The 11,565-nt window shown below is 58.4% G+C and overlaps 1 protein-coding gene across 1 annotated transcript in view; it reads right to left on the bottom strand.

Annotated features, from left to right (window-relative positions):
* Window positions 1-5,285: 5,285 nt before the first annotated feature.
* LOC103213434 (histone-lysine N-methyltransferase EZH2) overlaps window positions 5,286-11,565 on the bottom strand; it is a gene marked incomplete at its 5' end in the record, with an annotated part of 7,219 nt that continues 939 nt past the window's right edge. The window contains 10 exons of the mRNA XM_007959220.1: window positions 5,286-5,346; window positions 5,976-6,060; window positions 6,151-6,231; window positions 6,807-6,888; window positions 7,162-7,257; window positions 8,453-8,631; window positions 9,734-9,859; window positions 10,218-10,258; window positions 10,853-10,947; window positions 11,271-11,440. Of these exons, the coding sequence (XP_007957411.1) occupies window positions 5,286-5,346; window positions 5,976-6,060; window positions 6,151-6,231; window positions 6,807-6,888; window positions 7,162-7,257; window positions 8,453-8,631; window positions 9,734-9,859; window positions 10,218-10,258; window positions 10,853-10,947; window positions 11,271-11,440 (1,016 nt within the window). The remainder of the gene's footprint in view (window positions 5,347-5,975; window positions 6,061-6,150; window positions 6,232-6,806; window positions 6,889-7,161; window positions 7,258-8,452; window positions 8,632-9,733; window positions 9,860-10,217; window positions 10,259-10,852; window positions 10,948-11,270; window positions 11,441-11,565) is intronic.

The raw sequence follows: 11,565 nt of genomic DNA on the forward strand, positions 1-11,565 counted from the left end.
AGGATATCTTGGCGCAAGTCCTGCAGATCTTGCTCAAGTCCAAGCTGTTGGTATGTATGCCGTCCCGGTAAGCCGGCACAGAGGCTGCTCCTGAGAACACGCGGTGACGGCTGCTTTCTCACAGGTCTTAGAAGACGAAAATGCCAATGTGGATGAGGTGGAGTTGAAGCCGGACACCTTGATAAAGTTGTATCTTGGTTATAAAAAGTAAGGAAACTGGGCCGAACGGTGCGTCTGGCGCCCCCTGCCCTCCCTGGGGCTGCACTTGGGGGACGGGTCTGTGCAGCCTGGACGGGGTCTGACTGAGGCCGCGGACTCCACGCCCTCCAGCCCCCCCCGACTCTGGGTGGGGATTTCGTCTCCAGTCACAGATTACTGGACAGAGGTGTCTGCTAGATGGTTTACAAACCTTGGGCCCACTGATTTTCAATTGCTGTAATTTTATTTCACTTCACAAGGTTGGGGGCAGGGGCGGGGGCCCGTTGGGAGAAGCTGAGCGGCCCCTGCGCTCACGCGCCCTTCTCCTCCGCAGTAAGAAGCTAAGGGTGAACATTAATGTGCCCATGAAGACAGAGCAGAAGCAGGAGCAAGAAACCACACACAAAAACATTGAGGAGGACCGCAAGCTGCTGATTCAGGTGGCAGGGCGTGGGGGCGGGGCGGGGCGGTCCCGGGGTGGGCAGAGCCCGCGGGCCTAGCTCCAGGCGCTGCTGCCGCCGGTGGGGTGGAAATGGGCGAGTTGAGAGGCCAGGCAGGGGCAGGCAGCTGACGTCAGATTTTATGACGTCATTGTGACTCACCTTGACCTCATGGGAGAGTAGAACTGCCCCCTAGGGTTTCCCAGCCGTCCTCTTGATGGGAGGAAGCTGAGCGCTTATCACTCTACCACCAGGCCTTAGGTCCAGTGGCTTCTGAGACTAAGGGGAACAATCAGCCTGTCAGGTTAGGGGCCCCAGGTGGGCAGCCACGCTGCCTCTCCCACCCGGGTCTCTGGGGCCTATCGTGTAGACGGTCCCAGGTGCACAAGCCTTGCCGGTGGGCTAGCGGCCAGCTGCCGCCTTGGGCCCCTCCTTCACCCGTTGTGGCCCCACAGGCAGCCATTGTGAGAATCATGAAGATGAGGAAGGTCCTGAAGCACCAGCAGCTGCTGGGGGAGGTGCTGACACAGCTGTCCTCGCGCTTCAAGCCACGGGTTCCCGTCATTAAGGTAGGGCCACACGCGCTGGGATCAGAGGGTGGTCGGGGTGGACTGTAGCCATTTTGATGGGGGTCCTCAGCTTGTTTGTAGGTAATAGACCTTTCCGGCCTTCGACTGGAACGTTCACGGACGGTGCCCAGGGCCCCGGTGCAGCCGGTTCTCGCCCCGGCCTGGGCCCACTGGAGCCACTCAGGGCGCCTGATGGTGTGTGTACAGCCCCAGGGCCGCCTGGGCCCGAGCCGGTCACAGGCCCGCTCCTGGTCTGCCACCGCTTCAAGCGGGAGTGGTCAGAATGCCCCTTCCCGGAGCCCCACAGAGGAGCACTGGCTGGGTCAGCAGAGTGTGGGCAGTGAGCACCGGCCCGGGGTGCTCCCACAGGCCTGGCCCCAGCCTGGGGCTGGCAGCGAGGACGCCAGCTGTGTCACCCAACAGCTCCTCTTTTCCCAGGCATCACGGCGGCGGGGGGGGGGGGGCTCATTTCAGAGAGAGGCTGGGGACCTGAGACCACCCTAAGTCAGAGTGGAGGACAGGGATGACTCAACACCATGTGCACCCAGGGACCATCCTGACAGCAGCTGTTTTTTTCCCTTTTGCTGCCTTGTCCTCTACAAACACGGCCAGAAATGTATTGACATTCTGATTGAGAAGGAGTATTTGGAGCGAGTGGACGGTGAAAAGGACACCTACAGCTACCTGGCTTAACCTCCTAGAAGGGTGTGGCCATGTGACTGTGCCGCGCCACTCAACGTGAGGACGTGAGGCCGACAGGGCTCGGCTCTCGGCACCCGGGCCGCCGCCTCAGCCGAGACCGCCACCCCAAGGCAGCCTCAGGCCCCGAATCGCTCAGGACTGACACTTACTCCGTCTGTGTTGACGGACACGCCATTTAATCTAATTTAAGGACCGAGGGGACGGGCCTCCGCTGAGGCTGCATGCCACCACGTCACATCAGCACACACTGCTGTCCTCGCAGCCGGAGGGCAGGCCCGTGGCCATGCACCACTGCTGTGGAGACCTTTGTACAGTGTGCTTCATTTTTTAATGTGTGAGAATAAAGAGAATTAAAGGATTTCTGTACAAGTCGCATTTGGTTTTGTTTTAAGTTTTACTAATTTCTATATGTAAATAAAAGAGAGAATGATTATGCAGTTTTGTCTTCCTAGCGTCTTGCTGTGGTCTGAGGTGGCTGCATTCAGTGGCTGGACCAGGCTGCAAGCCCCTTGTAATGTTTGCTGTTTTAGTCCAGCTTCTTTCTGCAACTTCTTCCTGTAGGGGCTGGAAGGTAACACTTGTGCACAACGGGTTAGTCCTGACATTTGAGGGCTCTCAGGTGGAGAAACAGGCAGGGCCGGGTGGCAGGCCCTCGTTTGCATGAGCAGCCAGCAACCGTTTACCACAGTCCTAATCGCTATTCCAACAAAAGGGACCGACAGTTCACCGACAGAAACGGCTCTCACTCGGGGGAGCAAGTGAGCAACCTGTGTCCTGCAGCCTGGGCCCATCTCCAGACGGCATCCGAGTAGCTGCTGGTAAGTGGACAGCTGCTCAGAAGTCAGAACCGTGACGGTGCAAGCGGCGCCTGGCTGTCGCTGCAGAGGGGACCCGAGGCTGTCCCCCCAGGTCCACGCACTTGCGTATACACAGCCCTGTCTTGGTTCCGCAGCCCCTGTGGGCTTCTGGCTCTCCCGTTCACTCCTGAGGCGCCTGTGGTCGCGTCCTGGGGCTGCAGAGAGCTGCCGCCGCCGCTGGATCGCCACGTGGGCGTGCGGGGTCCACGGGGCTGCTGGAGGAGCAGGGTGCCCCGCGGGTGGCACACTCGCGCGAGGTCCTCACAGACGAAGCAGGTGAGGCACAGAAAGCGGCACTGGGGAGTACTTCCCCGCTCGCTTCCGCAGATGTGACAGTCTCCTACACGCTCGGCAGGGCCCTCCAGTCCACTGTTAGCAAGCCCACCAGCTGGTGCTCTCCTGGCCTTGGGGAGGAACGGCTGGGACCCAGGGTCCTGAAAGGTGGAAGGCAGATGGCCTGAGCTTCCAGTGGCCCTTGTAGCACAGCACACCAGATGACTCAAATCTGTTCTCCAGTCTAGAGGGCCACGCTCCGTGTGACGGCTCTGGGGAAGGTTCCACTCCTGCCTCTTCCAGCATCTCGTGGCCTCATCACTCCAGCCACTGTCTCTGGCTTCATGTGGCAGCTTCCCTGTCACCTTTTGCCTTCTCAGACCTCACTTTCAGGATCACCCCCAATCCTCCGGTAGCAAAATGCCTCAGGAACTTGACTGCTAACCAAAAGGCTGGTAGGTGAAACCCACCAGCCACTCCTCGGAAGGAAGGTTGGGCAACCTACTTCCATAGTGATACCCCCTCAGAAACCCAAGCAGGGGTCACTGAGTCAGGTCCGACTCTACCACACATAACTACTCCTATATGGCCTCATGCTAACATTGGTACCACTTGCATAGACCCTCTGTGTGTAAGCTCAGTTCACAGGTCCAAGGTTAGGATTTCAGCCCACAAGGATCATGAGTCCCTTGGAGTCTAACCAAACATTTCCTGACAGTGGAGTAAGACCCCCTGATTGCTTGTTCAACTGTTGATCTCACCAGGCCCAGACACAGATCAAACACCCGTGGAGTGACATCTGTCTGCAAATGCCCATCTGGGGACTTCACCTGCCTCGGCCTCATCCCTCCAGGTCTCGCACAGCCCGGCGGTGAGCCAGGGAACCTCGGCATTGAGAGAGCACGGACCTCTCACGTCGCCTACCCCATGTCCCCCATGTGATGCTGACAACACACCAAGGACTAAGGCACCCAAAGCTCACTCGCCCTGTGACAGTGTGCTTGGGCTGTCAGCTCACGTGAGCTGAGGGGCCTGTGTTGATTGAATGCGCATATGCATGCACTATGTCATCTGCAGACGGTGTCACCTGGCACCTATTCTGACAGCTGGAGCCAGAGTGACAGATAAGACACTTGACCTGAAGCAGCCCTGGGTGGCCATGGTTTGCTTCTCTTCCCTGTGAGTAGGTCCATTTCCTCGCGTGCCTTTAGTTTTTTGTTGGCAACTGGACGTTTCAAATGTACTAACTGGGCAGTTCTGGAAACGAGACTCCTCCTCCCCCAGCGTTTGTTGTTGCTCCTTGTTGGGGGCTGCTCCGTTACTGACTGGACCGCTGTGGGAACTCGGCCGTTGTGTGTGGTACTGAAGTCTCCCCGTCCTCGTGGCTACCACCCAGCCGCAGTGCTCCCCAGGACTGAGAGCGCACTGAGGCTGTGGGTGCACGTGAGCGGACGGAGCTGGAGTCCTGTCTACTGGAACCAGCTAATGGGTGTGCAGGGGGTGTTGCCATAAGAACAGTGGCCACAGGGAGAACCGAAGAGAAACAAGACATGATCTAAAGTGCAGTCTCACTTTAGACTAGAACCAGCGGGAACCTTGCTTTGGTGCTCCTGGTGCAAAGATGTGGCAGAAACCATAGGTGGTCTTAACCTAACCCACTTCACTTCCTGTTCTGGAAACGCCTCTCTCACTCTAGAACAGCAGTGGTCAACCTCCACGGCTGCCATGGACTCTCGGTGGGCTTCCCTCACAGGTGCTGGCGTGAAACCACACAGGACGTGGCGCCCTTTCAGGAGGTAAGCCCAGTGTGGTCCCACAGGCATCTATGTGTTGACTCTGTAGGGCTGTGTGACTGTCAGCTCTGAGGGTCACCTGGCCCCACCATCTCGTGAGAGAGAAACAGACCTGGGAGGCCCTGCCCCGCTCCTGGCATCCCACGCAGTTTGACGTCAGCCCTATGTTCAGTGTCATTCTCCTGGTCGACCACCCTCCTACCTGGTGGCAAGCGTGCAACAACAGAGCAAGGGAAATTCAAGTCTTTATTCAAAGTTGAAAACGTACCCCATGGCGTTACCGCAAAAGTCACTGGTACAAAACACTGTGCAGCTGGTGAGAAGGCGCTAAAAGTGAGTTTTCCAATTCATTACTATAAATAATCGTTACAGTACTTTTTTGCCCATTCGGAACTCGCACCGCGCGGCCACGTGGCCCCGGCACCAGAGGCCCGTTCCGGGAGGCAGCGCACGTCAGGGGACCTCCATCTCCCTCTCGATGCCCACGTACTTCAGGGCGTCAGCCTGGCTGTACCTGCAACAACAGGGCCGCCAGGGAACCACGCTCATCACGTCTGCCCGGCATCCCGGCTGCCAGGCAAGGAGCAGCCAGCGGCCACAGCGGATGCCGCCCCAGGGTCTCGGCCCCACCCCCAGCCCAGCTGCAGCCCCTGCGAGGCTCACCCACCACCCTCTCGATGCCCACACCTAAAGGGGCCGGCTCAGCGCGTAGGTGCAAAGCCACACACGTGGTGTGAGAACAAGACAGTCGGCTCTAGCCACACTGGCCCCGTGGGTGCCTGTTAATCACCAGGAGGACAAGGGTGTGAGGCCGTCTGCTTTGACAGGGCCGTGCCGCGGGCCCTGCCTGGAAGGCTCAGGGTGCCAACCCTGACGACTCAGGCTCGGGGAAAGCATGCCGCAGAATGAAGCTGCAGTGACCACGCGTGCTGGAGAGACCACAGACGCGGCAAGCTGCACAGCTGCAGCCCCGCCCGTCCTGGGAAGGGCCGCCCCGATGTGACAGACGCAAGGTCACAGTGTGTCCCACCTCCCCACTCGAAGCCAACACTGGGAGTGAGCGTCACCACCCGATGTGACAGACGGCAGGTCCCCACACACCCCATCTCCCCACTTGAAGCCACGCTGGCAGAGCGTCACCACCTGTAGTCAAAGAAGAGCTCCTCGCCCGTCTGGATGGCCCGCTTGGCAAAGATGCCGATCCTGTGGTCCCCGTTGACCATCATCACTGGAGAAGACGCAGACAGGGAGTGAGGCAGGGAGCACCGTGCAGGCCCGTCAGTGCCCAGGGCAGCAGTGTGCAACTCCCAGCACCTACCTTTCGCGTAGCAGTTGGGATTCACCGAGTGGTTGGCAAAGCGGATTTTGTTACCCTTGCGAGTTGCATCCACCACAAAATCTACAGAGAAAGAAGCAACACAAAAGCGGACACGTTCACTCACACATCAGCAGACACGAAGGCACGGGCATTCTGGAAATGACAGGCTCTGAGCACCAAGGTTCATTGTCTGAAGCTGACCGTTCACCAGGGGCATGTGGACCCTTGCTGCTTTCTGGGTTAACAGTAGTCACTGGCCATTCACACTGCCTCCCCGGTACTGCTACTTATCACCTGCACACGGATCACTGAGCCAAATATGACAGGACAGACTGTCAATTCTGCCCAACATCAGGAATGCCCCTTCCCAAGTGGACGCTGTCTGAATATCTTTCCCTGTGGAAGAGCTGGAATGGCAGCCTAGGGGCACCTGGTTGTCAGCAAGGACACCCCCAATGGTCCTTCCATTTCCCTGTGGGGTGGGCATCACCAACCCAGGAAGCTGAGGCTGCCGGGCCGTGCCCAGTGGTGCACATCCAGGGAGCAGCAGCCAAACCCTCCTGCCCCGAGGACCCACAGCGACACCTCGGTACCCACTGATGCATGTCCACAGTGAGCAGCGGCCAGCCCCCCCACCCCGGGGGCACCCCACACACCATTGTTGAGGTTGAACAGGAAGCTGCACATGTACTTGTCATACACTTTCCCTCTCCTGTCAGCCTCGTCTTGGGAGATGATCTGCAAGGAAAGGCATGGAGAAGTGGGGGGTCACACCTGCAGGATACACAGGCCATTGTGGGCTCTGGGAACACGCGTCCCTTACAGATTTCACACCGAGGTGAGCGTGTACTTGGCAGAGCTACTACTCCGCCTCCACTCCTGGGCATCGCTGGACACCAGAGACGGAAGTTGTGTGAGACTGGACAGAACTCTGGGGACGGAGCAGACCAGACCCGTAAGCCGGCAGCCAGAGGGCTCGCCCCCCAGCACGGCCTCGGGGTGCTTCCTCACCTCTCCACAGTACTCGGAGATGAACTCGTTCTTCTGCACCGGGTCTTTGATGAAGATGCCCCAGCCTGCCACATCCGAGGGAGCCAGCAATAAATGCTAAGGACAAGACAGTTGCAGAACAAGACAGTCATGGGTCAGCGTGAGTGATTCCATCGACCCAACACAGTGGCACCAGCTTGCAGAAGAGGGAGGTGGCCTTTGTCCTGCCCCTCAACTCCTCAGCCAGGAGCCCAGGAATGAAGGGGTAGGTCCCCATATGGACAGGCACACAGTACACCTGGACATCCACAATGCAGGGAACTCCTGCTGGAAGAAGCTGTTCAAAGCAAGTGTGTCCATCATGTGATAAAAGCGTCAGTCAAGTGCACAAGTGCCCGTGTTCTGAGGCTGGTGGAGAAAGTCTGGTGGCATGGTAGTTAAAGCACTCAGATCCAAACCTAAAGATCTGCAGTTGGACCCCACCAGCAGCTACGTGGAAGAAAGACCTGGTAAGCTGCTTCCGTAAAGAGCTCAGTTAGAAGCCCCGTGGGACGGTTGCGCTGTGTTAGGTGGGGTTGCTAGGGGCTGCACCTTCTGAGCAGCACCCAACGCCACCGTAGCTGCAGAACCAGCTGTGCACCCAAATGCTGGCCCGGGGGAAAGCATGTGGGGACAGCACCGTGGCTGACAGCACAGGGCCCAGGGGTGATGGAGCTGACACCTGCCCTAGTCACAGAACAGGGCACTCACAGCAGCGTCTGATGCACAGCTAGTGCTCCACAAGGGCCAACTGTCACTGTCCCCAACGGGACTGATCCAAGACCCATCTCGACACCTTCCCCACACACAGCGCTCAGCTTGCTCAGTGACTGACCCCATCAGCTGTGGTGATGGCGGCATAGAGGCCGTGCACACCGTTGATCTGCTCAGAAAGCGACAGGAGCGCACCGTGTGGGAGGCTCTGGGAAAGCCCCCTACACGCACCCCCGCGAGAGTCGGAGCAGCGCTGCTCCACGAGGCGAGCCCAGGCTCAGTGTGCTCAAGCGCCTCTCCAGGACACTCTTCCTAGGTGCCGCTGGGTGGGCTCGAACCATTCACACCCCCCAAGGACCCGTACTGCTGTTGACTCATTGAAAAGCACCGACTGCTGAGGAAAATTGTCTCCTTCCAAATCCAACACCATGAGCAGCTGATCCCACATGGGAGGAAGACCCTGGCCTGGCAGCAATGCACCCACAATCTACCCGCCCTCCCCTTCTCAGAGCCCCTCCATGGCCCAGCGGCATCACGCCTGCCACCCGCCTGCCCTCACCTTCTTGGAGCCCCTCTGTATGCTGCAGTTCTTGCAGGACACATTCTTGCTGTCCCAGTGATCGGCAGCCCCACACGTCAGGCACAGGTCAGGGTCACACTCGCGGACCGCCAGGTAGCATGGACACTGCTTGGTGTTGCACTGGGCTTTGCATCGACACCCAGGGAAGCGGTTCTGGCCTGGGGGATAAGCCCGTCCCTCATAGTCATTGCCACTGCCAGCACCACCACACTGGATGTCCCACCCTCACTCTACCTACCAACCACTGTGTCACCCAGAAATTAGTCCCTTTCCATGTTATGCCAACTCTGCTAGGATTGAACTTACATGAATCAAATAAAACCAAGAAGTGAAGTCCTTTATCACAAGATACGTGTTGGCTATGGTGCGCACACACACACACACACACATCACCCAGGAGACCAGTCAGTGATTGCCACACATACACACACAGACCCCACCCAGGAGACCAGTGAGCGCACGTACACACACATACCCCCCCCCGCCCAGGAGACCAGTGACTGCGTACGCACACACACACACACACCACCCAGGAGACCAGTGAGTGCACACACACACACCACCCAGGAGATCAGTAAGCACATGCACAAACACACGCCACCCAGGAGACCAGTGTGCATGCACAAGCAAACACACACACACACACCCCCCGCCCAGGAGACCAGCGAACACATACACACCCCCCCCCACCTAAGAGACCAGCGAGCACACACATACCACCCAGGAGACCAGTGAGTGCACACACGCGCACGCACACACATACCACCCAGACCAATGTGCACACGCGCGCGCGTACACACACCACCCAGGAGACTAGTGAGCGCACACGCGCGCGCGCACACACACACCACCCAAGAGACCAGTGAGCACACACACGAATAAACACACACACACCCCCCAGGAGACCAGTGAGTGCATACACACACACACACACACATCACCCAGGAGATCAGTGAGCATGTGCACACATACACACAAACACCGCCCCGGAGACCAGTGAGCACACAAACACAGACATCACCCAGAAGACCACTGAGCATGCATGTGCACACACACAATCACCCAGGGGACTAGTGAGCGTGCACGCACAACACACATACACACCACCCAGACCAGTGAGCGCAGGCACGCATGTACGTGTGTGTACATTACCAAGGAGATGAGCCGGCACAGTGCTGCAGATGGGCTCGGGAAGGTGAGCTCCTGTCTGCACACAAGTTTACGTCAGGCCCAGACCCACGCCTAACACGGTGCACTCACACTCAGAGCTGCACTGGCAGAATTTCTCACAGAAGTTCTGTGCGATCACACAGGGGCACGAGCTGTCGCAGGGCTGCCGAGGATGATCGCAGGGCTGGTAGTTGTACACGTGGTTCGAGGAGCCATCTGCTCAGACAACAGACACGCCATCAGTCTCAGGAGAGGCCACCCCGCACAGCTGGCCTGCCCCTCAGCGAGTTTTCTATGCCATAGTTGGTGTCACTCATAGCCCTGGTTACAGAGTGACAACAGAACGCCACCTCCCAGTGCACGTGCTCCTGGACTAATGCAAACCCCCTCATCTCGGTGCGACTTGCAAGCACTGTTGATGTCCCACTGCCAACGTGCCAGGGTCACACCCAGGAGAGCCATGTGGAGCCTCCAGGCGTCCGTCATTACAGCGGCTCAGCACACGGCCCCTGCACCTCAGACACCACCTGTCAGCCCAGTGCTACTCCAAAGCACAGGGACGGGAGGTGCTGACCTTTCTTCAGCTGTATCTTTCTGCAGTGGGCCGCCCACAACCTGCAACAACAAAGAGAAGAAGCAAGGACAGGATTCCAGGCAGTGAGCAGACTGCAGGAAGTAGGGGTACAGAGGGTGACCCCTGCACCGCAACGTGAGCACACCCGGCCACCCCTGCTGCTCCAGAGCAGCGCCTCAGGCAGCGGTGCTCACCCCGCCCCAGTGGCCCACCTGACAGAGCTGTAAAACCCTAAGTCACTGAGGGAAGCCTCTAGGACCAGGGAGAACGGCCACCCGCATTTCCTCCAAACATACGGGGTGCACACCGTTCTCAGGCACAGTCCCCTCGCCAGGGCCGATCTTCCTAAAGAGAGGGTTCTGAAGCCCCACCCCACGGTGCACCCCCACAGCCCTGTGGACAGCATGTGAAGGCACGGGCTGCCGCCTGGAAAGGCAGGCTCCCAGAAGGACACACGGCTCAAACTGCCGTGACGTGTGCGTGTGCCCCAGGACTTGCCTCTGGGGCCTGCACTAGAGGGACCGGTGAACGAGTGGTAGAGAGCTGCTGGCCGTGGAAGACACCCTGGGCCAGCTCCCAGTGCTGAGGACGCTGCAGGCCTGACTGCGGCCACCAGGCTGCAGCAGCCCACTCACCGGTGTTTCCTCTTCTTCTTTCTGGGAGGCGTGTCAACGTCCTCGGCTGGGGCAGGGGCGATGATGCTGGACTCCTTGACCCTGAATTCATAGACCTGCCGAGAGGCCAGGCACAGCCGTGAGGAGCCGACACGCCAGCCAATGGCCTTCGCACTCATGCCCGCAGAGCCTCGCCCCCCGTAGGGCACTGCCCTGGACTGGGGACACCGCCCCTTCCTTCAAAGGAACACTGCCATTCAGAGTTCTTGCCATTGTTTAAATCCTAACCTTAAGTATCTCAAATGGAGAAACTGTCAACAAACCTGAAAAATAGTTTAATACAAAAGTATATTTTAATCCTTTTGACGTGAATAGGGGCTGGCAGTGCCCCATGCACCCTGTGCTGGGACTCAGAGGGCTGTCCCTGAGGAGAGCTCACCTGTCTGCACGTCTTGGTCCCGATTAGCCTCGCAATGGCACAGAAGTTGTCGTAGTAGGTGCCAATGAGGACCCGGAACATGGAGGCCTCAGCCCCACTCCACTCCACGCTCTCGGGGGGCTCAGTGTTTGGCTTCATCTTGATTGGTGTTTGGCACCGAGAATTTGCTTCTGCGGAACCAAAACCATCGTTCAAGAAACACCATCCGAGCAGATTAAGTGAATAAAATCAAGGGTCTGCTAAAAAGGAATGTGAGACAGAGGGAGAGAGGGAGGGAGAGAGAGAGGGAGGGAGA

This window comes from Orycteropus afer, unplaced genomic scaffold (assembly GCF_000298275.1).
Source record: "Orycteropus afer afer isolate SDZICR_OR568_19922 unplaced genomic scaffold, OryAfe1.0 scaffold02181, whole genome shotgun sequence".
NCBI lineage: Eukaryota > Metazoa > Chordata > Mammalia > Tubulidentata > Orycteropodidae > Orycteropus > Orycteropus afer.